This window comes from Guyanagaster necrorhizus, assembly GCF_019112545.1.
Source record: "Guyanagaster necrorhizus MCA 3950 unplaced genomic scaffold BT62scaffold_7, whole genome shotgun sequence".
NCBI classification, from domain to species: domain Eukaryota; kingdom Fungi; phylum Basidiomycota; class Agaricomycetes; order Agaricales; family Physalacriaceae; genus Guyanagaster; species Guyanagaster necrorhizus.
Genome location: NW_025064886.1, coordinates 767,608 through 792,258, shown reverse-complemented (window position 1 = coordinate 792,258; position 24,651 = coordinate 767,608). Strand labels below are relative to the sequence as shown.

General features: G+C 47.7%; 10 protein-coding genes across 10 annotated transcripts; 4 read left to right on the top strand and 6 right to left on the bottom strand.

Annotated features, from left to right (window-relative positions):
- Positions 1 to 55: 55 nt before the first annotated feature.
- Positions 56 to 2,532, bottom strand: BT62DRAFT_965062 (cytochrome P450). The gene is made up of 11 exons (XM_043188755.1): positions 2,381 to 2,532; positions 2,023 to 2,323; positions 1,896 to 1,969; positions 1,685 to 1,835; positions 1,313 to 1,626; positions 1,116 to 1,245; positions 786 to 1,063; positions 691 to 732; positions 517 to 641; positions 317 to 463; positions 56 to 262 (listed from the first exon to the last, which is right to left on the bottom strand). The coding sequence occupies exons 2-11, from the start codon at positions 2,201 to 2,203 to the stop codon at positions 175 to 177; spliced, it is 1,530 nt and encodes a 509-aa protein (XP_043042106.1). The 5' UTR covers positions 2,204 to 2,323; positions 2,381 to 2,532; the 3' UTR covers positions 56 to 174.
- Positions 2,533 to 2,867: 335 nt separating this feature from the next.
- Positions 2,868 to 3,619, top strand: BT62DRAFT_929696 (uncharacterized protein). Its single transcript, XM_043185778.1, has 5 exons — positions 2,868 to 3,018; positions 3,067 to 3,134; positions 3,183 to 3,236; positions 3,288 to 3,363; positions 3,415 to 3,619. The coding sequence occupies exons 1-4, from the start codon at positions 2,886 to 2,888 to the stop codon at positions 3,354 to 3,356; spliced, it is 324 nt and encodes a 107-aa protein (XP_043042105.1). The 5' UTR covers positions 2,868 to 2,885; the 3' UTR covers positions 3,357 to 3,363; positions 3,415 to 3,619.
- Positions 3,620 to 4,295: 676 nt separating this feature from the next.
- On the top strand, positions 4,296 to 6,211 carry BT62DRAFT_888705 (dihydropyrimidinase; the record flags this gene model as incomplete). The annotated part of the gene is made up of 9 exons (XM_043182968.1): positions 4,296 to 4,569; positions 4,626 to 4,825; positions 4,876 to 4,988; positions 5,037 to 5,457; positions 5,513 to 5,687; positions 5,738 to 5,755; positions 5,814 to 5,902; positions 5,954 to 6,117; positions 6,169 to 6,211. The coding sequence occupies 9 exons, from the start codon at positions 4,296 to 4,298 to the stop codon at positions 6,209 to 6,211; spliced, it is 1,497 nt and encodes a 498-aa protein (XP_043042104.1).
- On the top strand, positions 6,175 to 9,248 carry BT62DRAFT_717143 (uncharacterized protein). Its single transcript, XM_043181993.1, has 13 exons — positions 6,175 to 6,245; positions 6,298 to 6,522; positions 6,578 to 6,631; positions 6,687 to 6,979; positions 7,027 to 7,107; positions 7,161 to 7,478; positions 7,530 to 7,630; positions 7,682 to 7,800; positions 7,849 to 8,303; positions 8,357 to 8,438; positions 8,492 to 8,589; positions 8,641 to 9,168; positions 9,224 to 9,248. The coding sequence occupies exons 2-12, from the start codon at positions 6,515 to 6,517 to the stop codon at positions 9,135 to 9,137; spliced, it is 2,106 nt and encodes a 701-aa protein (XP_043042103.1). The 5' UTR covers positions 6,175 to 6,245; positions 6,298 to 6,514; the 3' UTR covers positions 9,138 to 9,168; positions 9,224 to 9,248.
- Positions 9,249 to 10,556: 1,308 nt separating this feature from the next.
- BT62DRAFT_929692 (uncharacterized protein) lies at positions 10,557 to 12,432 on the bottom strand. The gene is made up of 9 exons (XM_043185777.1): positions 12,033 to 12,432; positions 11,967 to 11,979; positions 11,858 to 11,912; positions 11,603 to 11,800; positions 11,467 to 11,549; positions 11,309 to 11,410; positions 11,005 to 11,262; positions 10,768 to 10,956; positions 10,557 to 10,716 (listed from the first exon to the last, which is right to left on the bottom strand). The coding sequence occupies exons 1-9, from the start codon at positions 12,056 to 12,058 to the stop codon at positions 10,642 to 10,644; spliced, it is 999 nt and encodes a 332-aa protein (XP_043042102.1). The 5' UTR covers positions 12,059 to 12,432; the 3' UTR covers positions 10,557 to 10,641.
- Positions 12,433 to 12,818: 386 nt separating this feature from the next.
- BT62DRAFT_929690 (uncharacterized protein) lies at positions 12,819 to 13,170 on the bottom strand. The gene has a single exon (XM_043185776.1). It carries the CDS (start codon positions 13,079 to 13,081, stop codon positions 12,893 to 12,895), a length of 189 nt encoding a protein of 62 aa, XP_043042101.1. The 5' UTR covers positions 13,082 to 13,170; the 3' UTR covers positions 12,819 to 12,892.
- A 104-nt stretch (positions 13,171 to 13,274) lies between these two features.
- BT62DRAFT_929689 (uncharacterized protein) lies at positions 13,275 to 14,440 on the bottom strand. The gene is made up of 3 exons (XM_043185775.1): positions 14,111 to 14,440; positions 13,730 to 14,056; positions 13,275 to 13,677 (listed from the first exon to the last, which is right to left on the bottom strand). Exons 1-3 carry the CDS (start codon positions 14,346 to 14,348, stop codon positions 13,535 to 13,537), a joined length of 708 nt encoding a protein of 235 aa, XP_043042100.1. The 5' UTR covers positions 14,349 to 14,440; the 3' UTR covers positions 13,275 to 13,534.
- On the top strand, positions 14,378 to 16,152 carry BT62DRAFT_715700 (DAO-domain-containing protein). Its single transcript, XM_043181992.1, has 5 exons — positions 14,378 to 14,479; positions 14,545 to 14,931; positions 14,980 to 15,404; positions 15,453 to 15,861; positions 15,936 to 16,152. Exons 2-4 carry the CDS (start codon positions 14,575 to 14,577, stop codon positions 15,772 to 15,774), a joined length of 1,104 nt encoding a protein of 367 aa, XP_043042099.1. The 5' UTR covers positions 14,378 to 14,479; positions 14,545 to 14,574; the 3' UTR covers positions 15,775 to 15,861; positions 15,936 to 16,152.
- Positions 16,153 to 16,861: 709 nt separating this feature from the next.
- On the bottom strand, positions 16,862 to 17,922 carry BT62DRAFT_889725 (uncharacterized protein; the record flags this gene model as incomplete). Its single annotated transcript, XM_043182998.1, has 5 exons — positions 16,862 to 17,364; positions 17,414 to 17,488; positions 17,540 to 17,631; positions 17,694 to 17,734; positions 17,788 to 17,922. The coding sequence occupies 5 exons, from the start codon at positions 17,920 to 17,922 to the stop codon at positions 16,862 to 16,864; spliced, it is 846 nt and encodes a 281-aa protein (XP_043042098.1).
- Positions 17,923 to 18,102: 180 nt separating this feature from the next.
- On the bottom strand, positions 18,103 to 24,568 carry BT62DRAFT_979562 (uncharacterized protein; the record flags this gene model as incomplete). The annotated part of the gene is made up of 27 exons (XM_043189449.1): positions 18,103 to 18,225; positions 18,278 to 18,301; positions 18,356 to 18,468; positions 18,598 to 18,844; positions 18,900 to 19,025; positions 19,075 to 19,291; positions 19,399 to 19,684; positions 19,738 to 19,763; positions 19,821 to 20,034; positions 20,097 to 20,158; positions 20,209 to 20,335; positions 20,383 to 20,399; positions 20,447 to 20,618; positions 20,674 to 20,959; positions 21,013 to 21,088; positions 21,137 to 21,363; positions 21,415 to 21,524; positions 21,581 to 21,836; positions 21,896 to 22,054; positions 22,189 to 22,201; positions 22,251 to 22,386; positions 22,435 to 22,562; positions 22,615 to 23,111; positions 23,166 to 23,280; positions 23,333 to 23,925; positions 23,977 to 24,409; positions 24,459 to 24,568. The coding sequence occupies 27 exons, from the start codon at positions 24,566 to 24,568 to the stop codon at positions 18,103 to 18,105; spliced, it is 4,893 nt and encodes a 1,630-aa protein (XP_043042097.1).
- Between the last annotated feature and the right edge of the window lie 83 nt (positions 24,569 to 24,651).

Here is a 24,651-nt window from a genome sequence, read left to right as displayed (position 1 = left end):
TTCGAGCACGGGCATTGCCCCATCCGAAGTCCTATTTTTTGCCATCACGAATCTTCCTGCATTGCAAGTAAAGCATGATGGACATCATTCAAATTATGTGGGTACTCTGGCCCAGACTTGAAGCGTAAAAGCCATATTCAATACTCTTCTTTTGATTCAACGCTGACCCGTCACCTAACTGATCATCGCCCACTCCCTTCTGATGGTACGGGCGTGACCATCGGATCGTGGCGTTAATCGCATCTCGAAATCTATCGGTTTCCTATGACGGATCCGCATCAAATGGATACTGTACGTATAGAGAAACGCGACTCACGAGGTCATTCCTGAGGTACAATTATCAGGGCTGATAATAATTGGCTTCCTTTGTTTGTCAAGACCAGGTTGAATGTCGAAAGCCCATAATAGACGAGTCAGCCCTATCCAGATGGTCTTTGAACCTAGATATTGCCCTGGGCATTTTCTGCCGATTTATGAGTATGCTGAATAGTAAAGACTGCAGTAATTGGAATTTACCTACGACCGAAGCCGAACCCATAGTGGCCTTCGGTAAGGGAATCATTCTCAATGGCACCTCCGTTAGGCAGAAATCTCTCTGGTCTGAATACGTAAGGATCAGGGAACTCGTCTGGGTCGTGATGCTGCGAAATGAATCAGTCGAGTAAAAATAGCTACGATGTATACACTTACCATTGACCAAATGCAGGGTATAACCATCGTTTTCGCATTGATCTGATAAACCGAACACAATCACAGAAGGCCACCTGGGTTTGACAGATGCTGACCTTGAATCCCTTATATTCATCATCGGCATCAGAGTAGTGCGGGAAACCACCGGGAGCCGCAGGAGCCCATCGTAAGACCTCTTTGGTGAGAGCAAAGCAATAGGGAAGTTCATTGATGTGGGCGAATCCAGGGACCGTCTGTCCATCTGGTCCGAGGAGACTGTCTAACTCCACTTGCGCCCGATGCATAGCATCTGGATAGAGGATCATCGCCATGAAGAACCACTGGATGGTACCCGCCGTGCTATCAGTACCCGCCTCGAACGCCGTACCGGCGACTGCGGGGGTTGTCAGGAAGGGTGCATAGATACAGAAGGAAATGGGGAGTACTATAGGACATTTCTTCGAGGTCCAGCGTCTCTGTATTCTGGCGTTCCCACAATCTGGCGGCGAAGCATTCGAGGTTTTGTTTACCAGAATCCATGCGCTCCTTGACCTCCAACACAAGACGAGTATACAGCTGCATTACATGCAATTAGTACCGATCTTAGTAATAGAGGGTGGCTCGGGTGGCTCTGCATCCTCACTTTCATCTCGAATTCATGCTTAACGCGCGCCTGCGCGCGCCAAGGGGATAAGAAATCTGGAAGCAGATCCAAGCAAGGGAAAGTATCCACAAGATGAGCTCCAGGATAGGTATCGCATACGAAGCCGTTTAGAACAGTGATGACACTGTCCAAATCGTTGTCATTGTCTTGAAGACGTCTTCCATAGCTCAGGGTAAACACTAATGCTGCAGCAAAACGCTGACTATGACGAAATGCCTTGGTCGGTTTGTCCACGATATCATGCAGTAGCCGAAGAGATTCAAACTCTTGCATATTTTCGTACGCTCCAACGACTTGGGAACAGCATTTGATAAATGATGTGAGCATATCAGATGAAAGAGAATTCTCTACCTCGGGGTTGTAACATTTGATGGAATGCCGCCCTCTGTCTCTTGAGAACTGGACCATAAGGAAGTAAAACAAGGCGCTTATTGTTTGATTGATATTTTCCGGCGTATACGAGTGGAGGCCGCGAAGAGTAGTTGTGCGAACGTCTGCCCAGCTAAGGGAACAAACTTTACGTTAAGTGACAGCTGCTCATAGTATGGAGTCGCAAACTTACCAACTCCTCCGCGTCAACTGATTTGTTTAGTACGAGAACATCGTTTCCAGCGAGTGACAATCTGAACAGAGGTCCTATTGTTATAGTCAGCTCAGGTAATCGTTTATGTGAGTTGTTTGGCTTTTACCATATATTAGGGACAACTTTTCGAAGTACCTCCAAGTATATGTTGTAGGTACCTGGAATACGTGACCTACTCCGGGAACTGATGGAGGCCCGGGAGGGTACCGGTTTTTGGAAGACAACGAGAATTTCCAAACCAACAGAAACGCAGGGATTAGAGCATAAACGCAGGCCCAGAAAGACATGCTGTAGCAGTGTAAACTTGTTCAAAGGCAATCGATGGCGATGAGAACGTCAACTTAAGTGCACCGAAAGGAATGGAATACATAATGCCGCTGCATCCACTCTTCTCCTCGAAACAGCCTCTAACAGGAACAATTCATCAGAGCATGACATCTGAACAGATGCTAAATAAATGTAACCTATTTGCATTCTGATCCTTAGTGGCCATGGATCGATGGTGTGAAGAATTGAATGAGGGATAGCTCCATGACAGAACCCTCAGCGGGTCAGCCAAGTGGAACTCGGCGCTCATCACGCTCACAACCATTGAACGAACTGCGGGTGATGACCTGAAAATAGAAGGGGGGTTACCAATCTGATTCCCATCTACAGATGTCAAGTAGTAGCATCTTTGGATGATACAACTTTCGAGTGGCATCCTGTCTATCAAATCCATGGATGTCGCATCTTTCCAGCCTATCCCTACTTGATCTCTTCTATTCTGCCGCTCATTCCCATAGTTCTTGACAAATATGGGTGAATCACGATAATCAAGAATGCATCTCGAGTCACCGCTCCGACCATCAGAAGGAAGCCGGAGAGCACGGTCTGCCAGGTTCCATATACTTATACTCGACTGCCATACAGTCCCTCTTTATCTCAGGATCCCTTCAGCCCACAACTGCCACCACCAATTATTCTGAGATGGCTCCCGTCATTCGCTTTGCTGCTTTCAAGTACAAGCCAGGGACTACTGACGCACAAAAGAGACAGTCTCTTGACGGCCTCATCAAGCTTTATGAGGAGAACGCACGTATGGTCAACCATGGCCCTATCGGTCTGCCGTCGTAGCTAAAGCTCTTGCTATGCGCTCACTATTCCACAGGTGGCAGGAACAATAACCCAGAGGGTTTCGATAAAGGCTTCGACGTAGTCTTCACAGTCGAATTCAAGGTCGGTCCCGCATCATTGCCTTTTTCGACTTTAGCTAACGCGCCTTAGTCCAAGGAACTCCGCGACGAGTTCATTCCAGATGCGAAACACGTTGCATACAAGGTACAAGTTCGTGCCGCTCATTGACTAGCATGGTTCTGACCCTGTCACAAGATGTCAATCATGGATATCGTCGAGGACGTTATTGTATATGATTTCGAGAAGGGTGATTATGGCTATTGAGTTACATGTGGGTATTCTCTGCGTATGGTCTTTAGATGTGGCTGAAGGACGCCGTTAGGAACTCCCAAGATAAATCAAGAGGGTACATACCTTAGCTTCTACTTGTTCAATGCTGCTTGCTGTTCACGATAGAAGGTGTAAAGATATAGCGTATAATTTAGCAGACTGAAAATCATTGTGTTCGTCGCGGCGCAACCTGTTGACTGCCACTTGGCCGATTCGATCGAAATGAAAGATCGCAGCGAATAACAACAACAGGCCAGTGAGCAGCCCTTTTGTTGCCAGAATGTCAGTCGTTTGTCAACGGCCGTCCTACAGCGAGCAATCGTCGAGAGTGTACGCCCTATTGCAGTGACTCATTGTCAGCCTTCCTTTCACGGCCATAGATAGAAGACTCACATGCTCCCGTAAGTCACTGCGCTGCCTAAAATCTGAGGGATGTACCCTGGTGTACCCCGGCCGCCAGCGTATCTCCCTCCGCATCCGACGACCTTGATCCCGAGTTCCGTCGCGCTTATCAACAGTGTCAAAAGAGAACTTAGGCAAGCCAGCGCCTCCATGTATGCGAGCTCTTTCCGACCGGTGATGCTGTATCAGAAAAAAATGTCGAAAATGTCGTGACTGGTGCAATGTGACGCCATTTTCGGTTCACCGTGGCTCGTTTGAGGGGTATAAAACAAGGTGAGTCAACGTGGTTTCCGTGATCCTCCTCTCCACACTCGGGCGGCTGCAACGCAAAAGGCTGGATGGCACTAGTAACTGGCAGGAGCAGAAGGCAGACTCTTGGCCGGCGGCGATTCACTCCTATTCTTACGCCATCACGTGGATTGGCCGAGGCAGGGAACTTTTAAGTTGGATCCTCGGAACGTAAAAGTACAGTACTCATAACAATGCATTCACACCTCCGGTCTCTGCAATATTGCGTCTGCGTATTCCATCATGTCCTTCGACCTTGACCTGATTATTCGTAACGGTATCGTGGTCACCGCGGCTGATCAAGTGGCTTGCGATATCGGTATCAAGCATGGGAAAATTAGCATCCTCGCTGCCGGTTTGCCCTCACTGGACGGATGCCAGGAAATAGACGCCGATGGAGGGTATATTACTCCTGGGGGTGTTGATAGTCACGTCCACGTTGCTCAGTCCGCCGCGAAGGGCCTTGGGGCTCGGTCCGCGGATGATTGGACGAGCGCGACTAGGAGTGCTTTAGCTGGTAAGTCGTGCTATCTCAGGCTGCTTGTGAAATATTCCTCATTTTCTTACCACAAGGCGGGACGACCACCATTCTGGCCTTTGCTGTCCAGGCTCGGGGAACTTCACTTGCTGACGCCGTCATTGACTATCATAAAAAGTCTGATGATTTTGCTGTCTGTGATTATGGATTCCACCTCATTGTTACGGATCCAAATGAGCATCAGATGCACTCCGAACTCCCAAAGCTTGTTAAGGAAGGGATCACGTCCATGAAAGTGGGTTAGGTTCGCTTAACTCTAGCTTGGAATTCTGACGAAAAGGCTAGATATATATGACTTATGTCGACTTGAAGCTTAACGATGGCGAAATCCTCAATGTATTAGTAGCTGCACGAAAGTACAAGGTGACTACTATGGTCCATTGTGAGAACGCGGATGTGTATGTTTTCCATATCGCTTTTCAAAACATCTCTCTAATCTCCTGCAGCATCGACTGGATGACGAAGAGTCTTCAAGAGCGGGGAATGACTGAACCATGGCATCACGGCACCTCAAGGCCTCCTATCGTCGAGTCTGAGGCCACGAATCGTGCCTTGGCACTTGCAGAACTTATGGACACACCCATGCTTATCGTCCATGTTTCTGCTCCAGAGGCAATCAATATCATCCGAAAAGCTCAAACACGACTTCTTCCTATCTACGCAGAGACGTGTCCTCATTATGCGATACTGGACGGCTCGCAAATGCGGAAGGAAGGGTTTGAAGGTGCAAAATGTGTCTGTGCACCGCCGCTCAGGGACGACCCTAAGGATAAGGAGAGAATCTGGGAGGGTCTCGCGAATAGCACATTTACAGTGTTCTCTTCGGATCACGCGCCTACATGCTACAATGATGAGCATGGCAAACAAGTGTGTGATTCCTTATCGCTTACTTCTTTATCGCTCATTTTTTGTGAACACGTAGCTCGGTCTCATCAAGAATCCCACAAACAATCCCCGTGGGAACTTTAAGACGATACCCAACGGGCTTCCTGGCGTTGAAACCCGGACACCTTTACTATGGAGTGAGGGTGTATTGAAGGGTCGCATTACCCCTCAGAAATTCGTAGAGTTAAATTCAACTAACGCAGCCAAATTATGTATGCTATCTACTTCTGTTGAAACCTTATCATGCTGATCTTGTGTCGAGATGGGATGTATCCTCAAAGTATGCTTTTCTTGGCAGCCCCATATCGCCGTTGTATTCACCTTGTGCTTCCTGACAGAGGGGACCCTACAATCCGGTAGTGATGCCGATCTTATCATCTGGCGCTCAGATAAAAACCGCAGGCCTTATAAGATCGAGAATTCGAAGGTTCGTCGTTCCTATCTATCCTTTTTCCCTGTTTAGCATTGTCGCTTGCAGCTGCACCACGCTTGCGACTACACCCCTTATGAGGATGTCGTTTTGGAGGACTGGCCTCGATACACGATTCTACGTGGGAAGGTTGTCTATGACAGCGAGACTAATGAAGTGATGGCGCCGCCAGGGTCTGGCAGGTTCCTACAACGGGGATCAAGTACGCTACCGTAAGTTCCTATGCTATATATCAATTTTCCCATCCCTGATTTTCGCTACAGGGGCCCTCGAAATCAATGGTTGTCAGAATGGCGACCTGAGTAAGTGTGCTGCACATAGTGAAGATACTACTACATATGTACGTGTCTTGTACAGAGTATGCAGGCAGCCAGTTGAGTTTTGTGTATTAGAAACGTCTTTATGTCGGCCCGAGGTGAAACACACGTGGTGGCTGATAAGGTAAAGGATTTTCCGATCGACATCTTCTCCCCTTCACTATGACCGGGGCCTCTGAGTCAGGCACTACAAATGTTCCTCCCAAAGAGACGAACCAGAATTCGAACGACGATGATCCGCCACCGGTAACCCTTGCAAGGCCTTTCAGATCCAGGAAAAATCGACCATGCGATGGCTGCGTGAGTTATCAGCTGTACAGTAATTATTTGATGACCGAGAACAATGTTAGCGAAGAGCGAAGACGAGATGTGCGATCACAGAGGTGGGAACGCCGTGTGTAGAGTGCCAGTGAGCTGTCTACAAATAGGCTGTGGTGTTCTGTTCGCTGATGGGGCCAATTTAGGCACACCCGCAAGAAATGCACCTTCGATGAGCTACCTCGAGAACGGAAAAAGCCCAACAAGCGGTCGCTGTCGCCTCAAGAACTCACCATTGACAGCGTCAATCCGGCCCCATCGAAACGTTCACGTACGACTGCTGCAGGCCCCGCCCAGGCTGTCAATGCTGATCCTGGTCCGAGCACGCAACAGATCAATGACTCAGATGCTGTTGCGCTAGAGGAGACTCGTGGATACCATATTATTACAGCAGTGTTGACGGACGATCTTTTACCGGTGGGGGCGCGCAAGGCTGGTGGTAAGCATCGTTTCGTCTCATCAACGATTGAGCTGATCTTGCAGTAGGCGAGAGGAACGAGCAGACGCGACAGATCTCACTCGATGGTAGGAATCCTCAGTATGCTATATTCAGTAGGAAGTCAGACAGTGCGTCGTTTTCCTTCGCTTGCTCTTCTAACGATGGCTATATACTATAACAGAGCAACGACTGCGCCCTCCAGATTCTTACCTCCACAATGTCAAGTCTGCTCTGTCTCTTCTCCATCCTCCGCCTCGCCAGACCGCCCTTCTCGACCTTTATTTGTCCGCTAGCAATGCCGCGTTTCCGATTCTACCCCCGCCCAAACATATTCTGGCCGGCACCCAGTCAACATCCTCGCCATACTCACCTGATTATCCATACCCTTTGCCCGTGCTCTCTAAAATCTATACTGCTGCACTTATCCATGCACCCAGGGGGATGTATAGGCCATTGGTCAAAACGGTGAGGAGGCTGACGGAAGGACAGGAGGCAACCGGTGCGTCGGCCTTTTCGGATTGGAAATCCCAATGGTTACATCGGGCTTTAGGACTTCCAAGGAGCAGTTTAACGAGCATCTCCGATGCACTCCTGGATATATCGGCGCGTCCCTTGAGTAGCGCGGAGGATGACTATCTGATTTTGGCCCGGGTGGGTAGATTAGCCTTCTCAACTTGCCAAGCTATACTAAATCATTGGAAGGCTCTCGCGCAGGCACAGCTCTTGGGACTTCATATAGACCCGACTAACTGGGGTATACCGTCCTGGGAGAAGGATTTCCGACGTGTACTGTGGTGGGCATTACGAGTTCATGACTCCTGGTATGACCCATTAGCTATCGACTAAGCAGGTCTTCTCATTCGTTGTAGGGCTTCATTCCTTAATTCACGGCCTTCTCATGTACAGACGAATAACCATACTGTCCCGTTGCCGTCCATCGCCACTATTCTTTCTGCCACCCAGCAATTGAAACCTTCACATCCGGTGTTAGGTAGCTCACCCGGTCATCTCTCGAATGTTTCTTCTCCTCGTTCGCAGCACCAACATAGCCCTCAGGGACATCCGCCTTCGCAGCGAGGATCGCCGTTTACTCCAATTCGTTCCGTCCCCTCTGTTCCCCTGCATGTTCACTCTGCCAACTCCTTTCTTCACCTATGTCGGCTAACGATTCTTGTTTCGCGACTACAAACGCAAGTGTGTACTCTTATGGCGCCAAAGGATGAACGGCTGGGGCGTGTCGTTGACATTGAGAAAGAGGTGGGATCATTATTGGAGGAAGCGCGTGATGCGCAGAAGGAGGGTGCAGCAGACGCCTCGGGGTTCCGTGAGTCGCAACTTCTAGTCCCACAATGATACTTGGAGTTCATATCGGCATAGCGTCATTAATGACTTGTCTCCTTGGCTTTCGGTGCATGGCAAGGCGTATAGCAATTGAACTTAGCATAGGGCTCGGCAGTCCGTGAGCAGCGTTCCTTTGAATGCCATGGTCACATTGATCTGAACGGGTTGCAGATTCACACCCGATCCGGAGACTTTGGAAAAATATGCTCAGGCTGTGGAGTACATAACTTCACTAGAAGGTCGAGCATTCGATGGGTTTTGGCTTGTTTGTACGTCATCTGCAAGACTTGCAATGGCAGGAACTTAGTTTATACGCATAGATGTCGGCCACATTCTTTCTTCAGTAACATCTTCCCTTATCCGGCTCAGTCTTGCTACCACGGCCTCCCTCGACTCCCCCTCTACGTCTCCTCCAGCCCAACAACACCGTCTTCAGGTCGACACCCGCACGAACCCAATATTTCTTCTTTGTCGTCTGCGATGTGCCCTTCAAAAGGCACGGGACCTCCACCACTGGGACCTTGCCGACGCCGCCCTGACACGGGCGGAGAACGTTGCTTCCTGTCTACAGAACCTGGGCGACGAGTTTGGGAATGTGGTTCTTGCCCTTAAAGGCACGTTGTTCAATCAACACGAAGAGATATTCCTCCAGGCTATGGGAGGACATGGTAATGGGAACGTGGAGGCTATGATCGCAACGGATGTGAGGAACTGGAATATCGATCTCAATGCCTTTGGGACTGGTACGGATTGGAGCGGGTTCGAGGGCATGCCAGCCGTGGGGCCGTCGCCGGATTATGGATTTATTTCATCATAATAATACGGGCATTTAATGCAAGAGAAGCCAAGTAGGCTTAGTGATATCTACTCTTATTTACCCTATTTGATAACCAGAAATCAAAGAATCGTGCATTGTCGTCCCGCATACGGGGAAAGGTCTTACATGTATAGGTGTAGCAAAATATTAATAAATCTCGTTTAGAGTCTCTTCACCTCTATTCCACCCCATTCCAACTCTCTGAACAGATTCTCGTCGTCTTGGCATTCCTTGGAAACCAGTCCCACAATGTCTCTCCACCACTTATATCGTCCTGAGATCGTGAGATAGCTCTAGACCAGTCACCTAAGCGATCCTCGGAAACACCATTCAACAACATAAAGATCCGTGTCACAACATCAGGCAATGGTTCAATCTGAAGAGGGGCCACAGTTTCATATTCATCTTGCGTGTGGGTGTGCTTAAGGATAGAGGGAAGCCAATACCTGAAAGGCAAGGTTAACGTCGGTACCAATGATGTGGGAAGGCTCAAGACGTACATGATGAAGGAGTCTCACGCTTCGACGTGAAGGCCTAACGAGGCGAGGATATTGTCCAGGTAAGGCGTGATAGTAGAAACGGTTAGGACGACCGAATCATTGACATTGAGGTGACACTGGATTGGACTGAAGTTCCTCGCGAGTGAAGACTCGGGTATCTCTTGTAGACGAGATGGAGGAGGAGAGGGAGGCCGTTCGCTATGGTAGGTTCTAATAAAAGCCTCCGTAAGCGATGTACTCAATTGCATAGCTGGAGATGCACACACAGCGTCCCAGTACAAATACGATGCTCGAAGATGTGTGGTGGTCTCTGTTAAAGTCTGGTCGCTGTGTGTGATAACACGCCAGGTGAGAGTTTCTCCTCCTGTTAGTAGAGGAGCGGTGGTAGTGGCGGGATGACGGGAACAGGCGCAGTGCGTGAATCTGGGATTGCAACCAGCGAAATCAGTCACAATAGCCAGTGTTAACCAGATTCGTATCAGAAGCGGCCACCTGAGGAGTAACCAATCCTCTTTCATTCATGATAACCTTCATAGATAATAATAATGACAGCACCTCGGCGCGCGATTCCTTGGGAATATTGATAAATTCTCCTTCGAGCCCCTCAAGTCGATCTGTCTGTATCACCACACGGTTTCTCGGTATAGTGGCTAAGCTAGTAGATATTATCTCGACGGCGTTCTGTTAAGGCTGAGATATGTAGATGCAACATTTAGGAGGGGGCGCACATCGTAGGAGCATTCTAAGGCCCCTTGAGTGAGCAAGACGCGTCTTTTGCCATCATTGACTACGAAAAGTTTATTGTCACGTAGAAACACGATGTTTTCGCGTTTCGGACAGGTTGCGAATTTTTGGCTTGAGAGTAGAAAACGAGCAGTAGTTGCATAGCCACAACTCGCCTTTCGGAAGTCAGGTATCGGTGCATCTAACCAAAAAAATTCTATCCGAGTATTTGTTACATTTCGCGTTCAGCACAATTATACATTAATTATGGCCACAAGCTTTTACGAAAATCTCGATCCGTATGACGATTCGGGCATCTTAATCACCACAGCTCCAGTTAAGCTATCCTTTGAAGGCTATACACGAGTAATTAGTACAAACACAAGTTCTGTGAGCCGAAGTCTCACGGTTGCAATCGTTTCCGAGCCGTCTCTTATCCTGTTGGGGATCCTTGATGAATTACATCGGCCTCGACTCATCGGGCGGGAACTTGAAGCGATTGAAGTGTTGACGTGCCATGAAGACAGCACAAGATTGTTTGATGAGTATTCGACTTCGCCGTGTCCGACGTTAAAGCGCGTACGAGAGTTCAATATCTATGAGAGTTTGAGCGTTCCTGAAAATGAAGGCCTGTGTCGACTTACGACCAAAAGACAATTAGAATATAGCTTCGAAAGGATTAGATCTAGAGCCACATGGAAGTTGTTGTCGTTATAAACGCAAAATAGCACGATGTCTAAGATAGAAACCGTTGCGCAAAGGGCACCGGACTGGACCACCATCCGCACGAACTTGTAAAGAGGAGCGCTGTACGGGTTGTACCCTGATGTAGTGTTTTTCAAGTAGTAGATCATGCTTCCTGCAATGAATATGTCGCAGAGAGCACTTCCGCCTAACGTGACCTACAGATAGTAAGCACCCTCCTTGTTGAGAAAGTTAACAACCTACAACAATTACCTCGGAAATACGCTTCTGTACATCTGAGAACAGCCCGTACTTACGAGCAAGTGCTGCTGTCCACATGCCTGAGACACCTTGGACCAAAGCCAACTAAAAAAAATACAATCAAAGATCGAAATCAATGACATGAAACATTATACCCTCACCATCAAGATGGCCCCGGTGATCCAGATTTTACCGCTCATCGCATACACGCGCCAAGAAAAGAATGAATGTGCGGTACAGCTGACTGACCACCAGCGGGTAAGCATCAATCAGCGAGGGTACAACCATAGACTCAACTGATCGAGGTTATGACGGGAACGCTCAGCCAAATCAGACCCAAGTTATCAAGGTCGGATTTATCCCCCCAGTGGGAAGCAAAAATGCGGAATGCATCACGGGTAGCAAGAAACGTTTGAAGTAGCTCGATAGAATATATGAAAAGGACAAAACATTTTGTCCACCGTCTGTCCTTGGGGAAGGCGACGTAGTAGATATCTACGAGACGCAGCAGCTAAGATACGTGCTTTTGAAGAATGAACAGTGGGTACCAACACACTTGCACAGATAATGCACCACAGAGCCCCCAATTGACAAAGTATCCCAGAAGCTGTGATGAGTGTTATGAATGACAAAGCAGTATTGTCCTTGCAGAAAGGCGCACCATCGGTCCAGTCCTAGTGGTTGAGTGAGTTGCATTGAGAGCCAAAGGTAACTAAAAAATTCTTACAATTCGACGATTGGAGCGTCTGACATGATGAGATCCTACACGGAGAAGAAGAGCGAGCGACTATCGCTGGTCCACTCCCCCGTATATATGTAAGAGAAATCTGGATCAATAGAAGAGGCCAGCTCACAGCCTCCGCTTACTATAATTCCTGGCTCTGTATCCGATCATACTGGTGAAGCGCGTGCCTGTTGCGTGTGAGACACGAAAGCAAAAGGTTCCCTTTCTGCGGATCTGATCCATCATCTAACTGCCGGAATGCCACTGATGAACTGAGGTTGGACTGATGCTTAGTTATCCATAAGACGCTGCAGCTGAAACAGGGTGATGGAGTGGAGTGTTTGTGTTGGAAATCCTCGGTGATGCGCAGGGTAGACTCCAGGCTGGTAAGGCCAGAAGGTATAAACTCCTTATTCTACAGCTCCTACAGAGCTTGTATTTATACTCCCCAGACTTATATCTAGAATCTACTACAACTTTCTCTTTCTCTCGAGCTTACTCATCAACTCTCGGCATGATGCCGGATTGCTCTTTCTAGAACTTTCCAGCAAAATCCCAACACTCCCCTTCAATACGGCATCCTGCCGCAATATTCCAGAATATCCCAATATATCCTAAAATGTCCCAATATCCCAAGTCTCCCCTTGAAACTTGAAATAGTCCGAAATTTCCCAATTATATCCCAAGACTTGTGACCATTCCCTATCCTCACCCATGCTGCAGGAGCCCCAAATGCTACTTACAGCCAGCTGATCCCAATATCAAGCTAGCCGGACCCAGTCTAAACCACAGCAGAAACACATTCCTACCAAGGGGCTTAAGGGAATTCACAAAGATATAACCAATTTTCCACCAAAGTTGCCTCAAAAGGCATATTCCATTTCTTCATCGTCGCTCTGCACAATATTTGCAGCATCGGCACTTTTGTTCCATTTTGTGCGACAATCACGACTAATATGGCCAGTCTTGCCACATGCGTGACATCCGATGTTCTGCTTCAGGCCGCTTGATCCCTTTGATCGTGCGATCAGAGCATTTGTCACGCTACTCATAGTAGGTAATGAATGAGGGCGAATTAAGAAGTCGAGATACCGTAATCAGAGTCTAATCGTGCCGGGGCCCATAACCTGTTGGAAATCCTCGGTGATGCGCAGGGTAGACTCCAGGCTGGTAAGGCCAGAAGGTATAAACTCCTTATTCTACAGCTCCTACAGAGCTTGTATTTATACTCCCCAGACTTATATCTAGAATCTACTACAACTTTCTCTTTCTCTCGAGCTTACTCATCAACTCTCGGCATGATGCCGGATTGCTCTTTCTAGAACTTTCCAGCAAAATCCCAACAGTTTGGGTGTCTAAGAACGCACTTTGCATGGGGTATGGAAATTTCCCGTGGCGTGCCGCCACCGACGCGTTATGTCGCGAGTGTCACCGGCACGTGCTGCGCATCGCATTATCACATCGTCACATTCCTGTACTACTCCCGTTTCCTTTCACTGCGACCGCTAGGCCACCTGCGAAGATAATCTGATCAAGGCGGCAAGCATTTCTACACCAGCTTTTGCGCCGTCTAGTACTCGGACAGGCGGCAGTCCTGGGTTTGCTTCCGTCGCACCTTGTCTGACCAGGGGCTCCATTCCAGCCATTCCTGCAGGGTACACACTAAGAATTTACCTTACAGATCAGAATACCATACTCACCAGCACAACCTAGAAGAATTACATCTGCACCCTGTGATGCCATCTTTCCGCTCGCCTCCTTCATTTTCTTCTCAATCTTCTTTCGGTCCCCTTCTCTGAGCTCAACAACGCCGAGACCCGTCGTGACAAGACCGGCAAATCTTTCCGAGTTGGCACCCATAAATGCGCGTACACCGTTATACAGGTTGAACTTGTATCCCGTTCCAGTAGTCACGACGCCAAATCGCTTCCCGACGAGTAGGGCTTGCGTAATGGCCGCCTCAAATATTCCAACCGTAGGCTTCGTCGTCGCTTCGCGTAGCATGTGTGCTAGCGGATGGTCGGAAACTGATATGTATGTGAGTACCTCGTATATGTGCAGTTTAAGCTAGCATCACTAACAGCAGCATACCAAGAACCCATCGTGCTCCTCCAACAACAACTTCTCGAGGATATCCTGGAAACATGCTGTCGCCGTCAGATTGGCAGTTACGATATCATTGATGGATGGAGGCGCATGGCTAGGGGCCGTGTAGAACGTCAGTTTCGCCTCTGGGGGAGCCACCAGGGTCTCTGCCAGGCCATCGGTAATCGACTGTGAAGAATTGGGGTTTATGACGAGGATGGATGCAGGAGCCATGGATAATAGGCTGAGACGGCCATCGCTTCGTTTGGGTCGTTTGGGTGGATCATGGCGTCACATCAAGCCCAGCGAGCATTCGCCCCGGCCAAGGCGGCTAAAGGCGGCAGTTAACTCCCGGCATGACGACGGTAAGTAACAGCCCCGGTATCATTGTGAGGGGTGCCGAGAAACTAAATAATCTCGGTTCCTCTAGTGCCCGCGAAGATCTTCTCCACAGTAATCAATGTCATCTACATCGAAACCGACTCGGCCTATCCTTGTTCTAGGATTCGGCGTCATCGGCTTGACATCTGCTATACGGCTCTTACAGGCCGGATATAATGTCGTTGCCGTTGGAGCTCATCAGCCTGGAGACCCATTGACCGCCATCTATGCATCAACTGCGGCAGGAGCTCATCATCTCTCGTTCGCGGCAGATGAAGATCTTCGTCAACAAAGGCTGGATAAGCGAACGTTTGATGTTATGTGGGAAGAAGAAGCCAGAGAGGGTGATGCGAGCGCTTTGATGAAGCTTCGGCAGGTTGAATTCTATGGGTCGGACGGCGTAAAGCATATCAAATTTTACGAGTCTATGCCGGATGTGAGTGCTTTTACCTTGAAATATTTTGCTACTAAAATGGGCAAAAAGTTTCGCGTCTATTCTCAAGATGAACTGAAGCCGTTTGCTAAACATAGTGTTTCCTTCACTTCCCTCACGATGGATACCTCTCCCTACCTGGCTAAACTCGTCAAGATTTTTGACGATCTTGGAGGCACCGTGCACCGTGCTATCCTTGCTTCTCTTCGTGACGCGTTGGAATTTACAAAGCCACAGACGCCTCTCGCTATTATCAATTGCACGGGCCTAGGATCGCTTAAGCTGGGTGACGTTTTGGATGATGAGATGTACCCCGTCCGCGGACAAGTCATTGTTCTCGACGCTCCCTGGATCAAAGAGGGTCGTACAAAGCAGATGGGTGATCTTGCGGGCGGAGAGGGCGGTGACAGAACATATATCATCCCTCGACGCAGCGGGCAGGTCATCATTGGTGGGACGAGAGAGGCCGATGACTGGTACGCAGCTTGCTTCTGCCACAGAAGAGTTTCTGAATCATTTTCCAGGAATTACGATCCGGTGCCAGAAACCTCAGTGGATATCAAAAAACGCGCTCTGGAGATATATCCTGAGCTTGTCCCGTCTCATCTGCGCGTGGAGGGCCGCACTCCTGTACCGGAGGACCTTGACTCTATTCTCATCAGGGAAGTCGTTGGCTTCCGGCCAGCGCGGAAAAGTGGTCTTCGATTAGAGAGGGGGAAGGATTTGGAAGTCAATGGTTCGTCTGTCCTCGTGTTTCATAACATCGGGCACTCGGGAGCGGGATGGCAGTCAAGCTGGGGATGTGCAGAAGAGATAGTCAAATTGGTGGATCAAGCAATGACATAAATGTACAAGTTCAAAATTGGGATCGAATATTACGCAGGGGAATCATGAAGTGTTTTGAAACATCCCCATGTTATTCGTGCTACGAAGGTATGTATTTGAGATCACTTGTGGACATATAGTTGAAGAAAAGATGCACTGAGTGTGACTTCAAAATTCAACAGGTGTTTCTTTGTTGCTCCAGCTCGTCTGTGCATACGTGAATCCAAGGCTTAATCTCTGATTTCGTGCTCTAGTGTGCCGCAGTTCATATCCAGATAGCCTGGGATAAACATAATGTCTTTCATTCATCAAAAGTGGTGAAGGAGGTTGGCCAATAATTGACACGAACTCCTACATCATCTTCGTGAGTAAATGGCTTGTAACTGAGGGAATATTATTGCCTCAGGGAAGCCGATCGGAAGTTGCCGGAATGTATCCATAAAAGGGAAGACTTCAACCGGCCCTAAACAGCGTAGACATCTCAAAATTTTTTTTGCATCGTCCTACTTCGTTCACTGTGACCGAAGGTGACGATGGAGGTGATGGAGTCTATACCTCCTCTAAGACGTGTTGTTCTCCCTGGTGAGTGTGCCAACCGTATCCTTTCCTGTTTATTCTCGTACTACTGTACGGGACCGACATCTTCGGTGTATATGATGTTTGAGGCATTTGGCTTTATGCAGGGGATATAACCTGCACTGCAGAAACTTATCTCAGCTACCTTCGGGCTTTGACCCGCTATTTCTGATTATTCTCTTCTTAACTTTGCTGTTTCTTTTTTTCTGACTGTTTTGTGTTCCAGTTTTATCACGCCCTCGTTTGCTAAATGACACAATCTTTCGACTTCGAGGAGACCAACTCATTTATTTCGGAAGTGCCAAGCGATGCTGCTTTGATCCTATTTCGGTTTATATCACAGTGAGTGATCTTACTATGCACTTGCCCTTCCGTACATGATGTTTGAGGCATTTGGCTTTATGCGGGGCGACCTGCAGTGCAGAAACTTATCTCAGCTACCTTCGGGCATTGACCCGCTTTTCTGATTATCACTCACCTTCTGTCTTTCTATGAAAATATTTGTTTCTGACTATCATGCTTTTCAGACTGCCTATAGCACTGTTATACACCACACAAGCATGTAGAACTTGGCTCCAGCGAGATCCGGACGATCGAGCTCCTTCAAGCTAACCTCAACGTCGACAGCGCCTTTGGGGAATATTCCGCCGTCCCAGAGAGACCGCCACGTCTCAGGTGAGTGACAAAACATGCAATGGGTGCGGCCACCCAGAGCGACAGGCTCTTCGCGGTGGCCTTTAGTTGGTAGACCGATGTGTGTTCCGAATATCATTGATCCTGGAGTCGACGATAGCAATATAGCCATGATTTTTCCCAGCTGAAGCTGCTGTTCCTCGTTGAAGAGATGGAAGACGGCGGCTGTGTGAATAGCAGATATGTGTCCTCTGAGTTGGCCAAGTGACTGTATTTCTGAAATGGGGGTGTTGACGGGAGTGTTGTCCGCCGACAAGCACTGGAAGACATCTGCTGCAATAAAACGTGCCGGGAAGCTGTCCGGTGTGCTCTTGAAAAGTCTGTGCCCAAGCGTCCAAAATTCTGCGGCGCACATTTAGAGAGATCTTCGAGAATAAAAACACATGTTCACCTGGGTGTAAGTCAGTGGCGATAATTTGATTTACTGGAAATCCATCTACGACTGCTTTCCGAACATCGTTACCAACTAGCCCGCGAAATTGGTTGCCGCAGATCGAAAACATACCTTGACACTCACAACAGCACCCGATTTCGGCGTATATAGCATCTTTGCGCTTGCGCCCGATGGCCAAAAAACGTTGATATGAAGGATGCCTCGAGATTTTTAACCTGGACGCCAGCGCCATCGCTGGGTTAAACAGTAGCTTAAGCTTGTGAGAGTTCGCAACTACCTCATAAAAGAGAATATGCGTATACAAGGATACGGTCGTATCTAGTCAAAAGTTGAACAGATAATTCAAATACCTTGTCCAGGCCCCAACTCACCTTGTAAGCTTCTGCCTGTACGGTCAGTATGTGGCTTTTCAATTCATCGTCATCTTCTATACCAGTTTCCGATTTGAAGAATGCGGCTTCGTCCCCCGATAAGCTATACAGCTCCGGCCTCAGGGGAAGAGACATGATGGTAAGGAGTGAAGACAGGGTCACCACAGTGACCTCCCCGACGATCACTGGTGCAACTCGCTCGAAACAAAACCACCAAATTCATTGCCATTTACAGCTACTAAAATCTATTCTCAACAGCACTGAGCACAACGTACAAATACACTCCAAGATACTGTATAAATGAATGGATACATTCTATGACTGCTTACGTTGCTCCGCCATAGCGTTTAAGACATCCTTGTCAGCGGACTCATTCACCAGGGACTTCAGCTTGCCTTTTGGATTGGCCAATAGATTCTTGGGGGAATCAAACTCCACCTACAGGATGGACATTGAGTCATCATGAACCCACGTTTCTTAATAGACTCACGATGTGACCGGCATCTAGGACCATCTAGACGAACACATTTAATTACCAAGGTTCATCAAAGCAGCAACGTATACGTACAATCTTATCAGCGTCCATGATCGTTTGTAGACGGTGCGCTACAGTGATCAGCGTCATGTCTGGGCCAAGTTCATTCCTTAGTGAAGACTGAATGATCGAATCGGTTTTGTAGTCTGTAGAACAGTATCTGTCAGTATATTCTTTTGTTGTTTCCAGATAATAATGCGTTTACCGATAGCAGATGTAGCTGGAAGATAACCATCAGTGGTGATCTCTCTCAGTTTCGTACGGCAGAAGCTCACCTTCATCGAGGATAAGCAACTTGCTTCCTCGAACGAGTGCTCGCGCTAACGCCAAGATTTGCCGTTGTCCCACAGACAGGTTGCCACCTCCGCTAGCAATCGTACTGTCCAGGGTTATTCGGCCTTCTTCCATTTCGTTCTGTAGCGAGAAAAGGCCAGCTGCGCGAAGGGCGTCGTTCAATGTGGCATCGTCGTATTGTTCGAAAGGATCTAGATTCTGTCGCAAGGTTCCGCTCAAGAGCTCGGGCTATTGAACGCAGAGCTAAGGTACAGACCAGATAGATCGAGAAACTAATACGTACTACTTGGGGAATGATGGTTATCTTTGACCTCAGGGCATCAAGATTAACGGCCGTGGTTGGAATACCATCGTAGTAGACCGTACCCTCGGTGTAGATGCAGCGAAGTAAGGATAATGTTAAAGAGCTCTGTGGACATATGGATGAGAAGCGTTCCTAGACATAGACTATTTCCAACCTTCCCAGATCCGGTGCGTCCAACTATTCCGATGCGTTCCCCTGACTTGACGGTAAATGATAGATCATGCAAGACCTTCGGACCATCAGGAGAATATCTGGCTGACAATTTTTCTACACGGAGCTCTCCGCTGGTTGGCCAATATGCGGGGGGTTCTCGATCCTTGGAGGGTTTTTCTTCTTGTTCCACATGGAGATAGCTCTGTATACGCTCCAGACTGAAAGAATATCAGAATGAAGCCGAAGCAAATGATCTAAAATAGCCAACCTGTTGCCTACGAGAAATATATTAAGAACACAGATTTACAACGAATCTGGAAACGACATACCCTGGACTTCGAATTGATTTACACAACGGACCCACCAAAGTATCATTCCGCTGACACCTATCGCCATATTCAAAGAGAAGCCGATGTTGAAAGCTTCGGTGTCTTGGAAGTAGACTAGATATGCCGCCAGACACGCCGAAAAAAATCCACCAAGTGCATCGATTCGAATGTCAATCCATCGGTTAAGGTTATAGAACGTTCTGGCAGTCCTCGTGTATTTATCGATTCGCAACATAGATTCTTGGATGAACGCATTTTGCGCACCATACGCACGGATAGAGGCTACATCAGTGTTTAAACTTTCGGTATCTTCCAGACAATTAAGTAGGACTAACTTATGCCAGAAATAGCTGCCCCGAAGCTGAAAAGGATTTGCATCAGTGTCGAAAGTTTGACAACCCACTTCAAGCAAACGTACTGTCCCAAAACAGGCGCTTTAGCATTCGACATTTCTCGCTTAACGGAGAGCTGTGCCTTGATGTAAATCTGGCCACACCATGCACCAAGGATAGCCACAAGGATACCGGGGAATAAGAACATGGGAGTGAACGCCACAATCGCCGCAAATTTAATCAGCATCGCCAAGGTCAATTCGCAAACAGTAAACAGGAGTATGGCAACCATGCTGTCAACTGTAGGGTAAATGGCTTTTGATAAGAGCGTAGTTGATGCTGAAAAGAGCTTCAAGTCATACCAGCTCGTATGTCCTGTGTACATCTAGTAATGATCCGTGACGTCGGCGTAGTGTCCAGCCATCTAATATGTACTCAAATCTCGCAACATCAATGAGCAGAAGGGATTCATACCGCAATGTCGTTCCAAGGATTGACTCGATCAGCTTCTGGTTTATTATCCGAGATGCTCGAATGGCGCCGAAAACGAAAACGACATACGCAACGATATAAAATAGGAACGCGCATAGCAAGAGCAAACCTAATCATAGAATTAGTGACTGACGGAGCAAAAAGACATGCTCATACCATAGACACCAATGTAGCTATAGAAGCTGTCAACACCAATCGATAAGCTGTGGTAGTAACTTACTAAAATACATTAACCTCTGACGGATCACGGTCCCCATCATACTGTGATGCCCAATAACCTAGGAACCACGTTTGGCCTGTGCCCAAGGCCTGCTGCACGATGTATGAGCCAACAAATATTACAAAGAAGAGCATCGCATGATTCCCCCCCAGGGCAGTGAGATAGAGTTTGACTGGATCCACCTCGACATATTAGAAAGGTTCAATAGACAACTCGACAATGCTTACGCGATGGCCAGCTGATGTGCCCCTCTTGGATCTCTTCAGTCATGATCAACTTACCATCGGGCGACTTCTTGTCCTTAACAGGATGTTCTATAGTGTCTTCTTCTGTATCCTCAACATCGATCTCCTCATCAGCTTTATGCAGCGCCTCTTCGTCCTGTTGCACCTCCTTGGCGAGAGCTCGGTTATGGGAAAGCGCATTTGAAAGCGATCCTTGACTAGCAACACGTCCATCTTTCAATGATACGATGAATTGGGCTATAGGCTCAGCCATGGCGATGTTGTGAGTCTAGTGTACACGAGATCAGAAGAATTTTAGATAGTTTAGTAGATTCTGCCCACCACTAGTATGACGGTTCTGTCTTTGATCAAGTCGCCCTTGAAGCATTTGTCGATGATCCACTTTGAGGTATGGACACTGCACAGAATTGAGGACGGAGACACTTCTATGAGATCGGAAACTTACTCAAGAGCAGCCAACACGTCATCCAAGAGGATGATATCGGCCTTGGAATAGATCGCTCTAGCAAGAGTAACCCGCGCCTTCTGTCCACCACTCAAAGTAAGTCCTTTTTCTCCTACCTCAGTCTGATCACCCGCTTCGAATAAGGTCAAATCTCGCTCCAGACCACACTGACGGATGACTTTGTTATAGCGCATCTCATCGAACTCGGCACCGAAAAGAATATTTTCCTGTACATGCGGATGTCAAAATACGCCCTCGATTTTATGCTGACAGCTTACCTTAATGGTCGAATTGAGGACCCAAGATTCTTGGGCCGCGTACGCTACGCCACCTTCGCGTGGCAGGTTAAACCATGAACCAGGTTCCGAAGGGACATAATGCATTTCGCCTGAACAAAATGATAAGGTATTGTTTATACGACAAGTCGTACCGTAGTATCCTCACCTAGTAGTGCCATAAGCAACGAGGTCTTTCCTGATCCAGTAGGTCCGATGACAAGATTGATGCAATTCTTGTGGAAAATCAACTCTTCTTCAACACGTAGGAGGAACTGTCGCCCGGAAGGAGTAGCAGAGCCTTGAACATCATTGGACCAGGAGAAAGCTGCTTTACAGAAGCCGATAATGTCGGTCGTTGGGATTTCAGTAGGAATAATTGATGTGACGGACGTCCTGGCCAAGTAGTTGTCAAGCAGTTCGGTCTATGATAGACTGATTATATTAGTGTTTGTTTTTGTTCATCACCTAAACAACCACGCACATTGTGTATGAAATCTGTTAATCGATCCAGAGAGACTTTTCCGGCTGCACTCACGGTCACGGTGTAGAGCAACCTATGCAGCTGGCCCGAAAACATATCGAATATAGCCATACTAGAGAAAACCTTCGCAGAACTCAACTGTTGTTTCATGATAATAGTCTGTGGAGATGGTAAGCGATTTCCGACTACAAGAGAAGAGACTGACACTAGGGATATGTCAGTCTGTGTTTTCAGAATAAGTTGACGATCAGATATACTTAGTAAGTAGCGTAAGTCGCCATCATCGTTAACACGGGGATAAGGAAGCTAAGCATTCAAGGTCAGCGTATTCGGAGGCAGGTTCAACCAGACCAACTTTATGAGTCCACTCAAAAGGTCAAGAAGTTGTCTTTTCCTAATCCACACAAGCTCTTCGTCCCTCTTGCTCGAAATGCGTTCATTCATCTTGCGCTCCCAACCAAACAATTTAACCATACGGATGACATTGATAACTGGAAGGCCTTTAGTCTAATCAAAGGATAATTATAGGTGCCACTCACTTTCCGTAACAGTCTGAACCCGTCCGTCTGTTTTCTTGAGGGTGGCCGCTTGAACATCTTGTGTCAGCTTGGCCAGGAATCCGGGTGCAGGAAACATCAGAATAATGACTGCCAATCCAACAAATGCACTAGACATATGGTAAGTATTAGATGTCAACTACAGGCTACTAACAGACTCACCTCCAACCAAGAATTACATACAAGAATACCACACAGAAGATGAGTTGCAGCGGTACAAAAACAAGTAGGCGTATGAAGTCTCGACTATCAGCGATGTTCGCTAGGTCAGTAGTAACCAAGTTGTTGATCTTCCCGACGAGGTTCTTCGCCTCAGCATCATCTTTAGCAGTAGTTGAAGAGGATTCCTTTGAAGGTTTCGCAGGCGATTCTGTTATATCATCTGTCGATTTGATGCTGGATGGGCTTTCTGGTAAAGTTTCATCCCTCGAATGATCGATTTCAGTTTCGGGGGGACTGTGTGAGTGCAAGGTCACGTCGGTGTCACTTGAACCTTCCACCAAGTGAGCCGTTGAATCCAATGGGGATGGTGTCGATGCACCACTTGGAATTTGGGGTGAAGCCGGAGAACTATGAGTCTCGGCCTTCATACGGATACGAAGGGCATGCTCGAAGACAAGCTGTGTTATGATTCCTTCGCAACGAACTAAACATCGAGTCTATGAAAGGATCGTCATTATCTATGAACATAAAGGTGAATATGTATGGCTCACAGCAATGAAAATATACCAATCAAAGGCTATTGATGTTGTTATAGGTCCTACAAACAACCAAACGATCCACAGCCACGGACGGTATAGGGAATCCTTTCCCCCAGTCTCAAGGTAGCTGTATGAGGCTTTGTCAATGATGATCAAGATTTGGCTGGAGAAATACATACTGTAATAGACGGTTAATGCCGATAGGTGCAGCGAATTCCGCGGAAAGTTGGACAATCATAACAGCAACCAAAGCGACATAATCCCAAGCAAAGACACGCATAAGACCAAAGAACAAGTGGCGCTCATTGGCCCCTGTAAAAATATCTAAATACTTGAACGAGCGGGCTTTGAGTGTTTTGGACGCGTCGTAGTCCGCAAGAGGCGGCAGTTGATCATACGGCAAGTGGGCCACCCGATAAGCCGCCTTGACGACCGGATCCATCCAAAAGTACAAGATCAATGAAATGAGAGGAGTCGTCTGCTCAGGATGGGGTATCGGGAATGGATCATTGGGGTCAACCGGGATATATTCCCTCGGAATGAACAAAGGGATCACAATTCCAGTGAATAGAAGCGCCGCGATTTTGGTCCATAGAATCCACCCCTCAGGTGCGTCCCGTGGAATGTTGATGAATGTCGCTAATGGCGCAACATCGCGATAGATATATACACTTGTGGTGACAACCAGAACGGCATTTAAATGCCTTATCGCGATATGACACCAGTTTTTTCTCGCAGTAACAGAAATGATAGCCAATAGAAACGTGTACAGCTAAGGCTCAAGTCAGATGGTCTCTGATTAGAGGAATGAATGAAAACATACGAAGGTGAAGCATAGACTTGCAGCGAGCCACTCTTCCGGCTCTAGCCACCCATCACCACGGGGTTTTTTATTGGGCTTCTTACCCCATTTACCCGAGGTTTCCAATTCCGATTCGTTCTCCTCGACGTCTAGAACTAGGCTTGTGATAGAGAGCCCTAACAATACAAGGCATCCAGCTAGCCTCAGGACACGAAAGGTGAATATTTTTGCACCTCCACTCTGTGAGACGTGTTCCTTCAAGTCCTGGAAATATCCCACTGGTTGAATGGTAGCTTCAGCTTCTTGAGGCTCCTCATCCATAACTAGCGGCGCATCATTACGCCTCCAGAACAATTGCCTTACTCTTCGCGAGGAGAAGACAATCTGAAGTAAGAAAATGGCAGCCGAGGCGATAGAAGCGTATAACGGGATGATAAAAGAGTCAGTCAACCACCTGTCAGGAATAAAATAAAAAGCTAAGCGCCATTCGCAAAATGACTCACTGCTTTTCGGATTGGATCACGAAATCCATAACAGTCGAAGGGTCTATAACAATTTGGGATGTATCTGGTGCATTCATCAACGGCCCAAAGAAATGAAATGAAGGTGCCATCTTGCGATGATGACCGTTGTCAACAGACGATGGCTGGGAGTGGGACGCCTGTGGATACTTATAGCTGAGGCACAGTGCGGAGA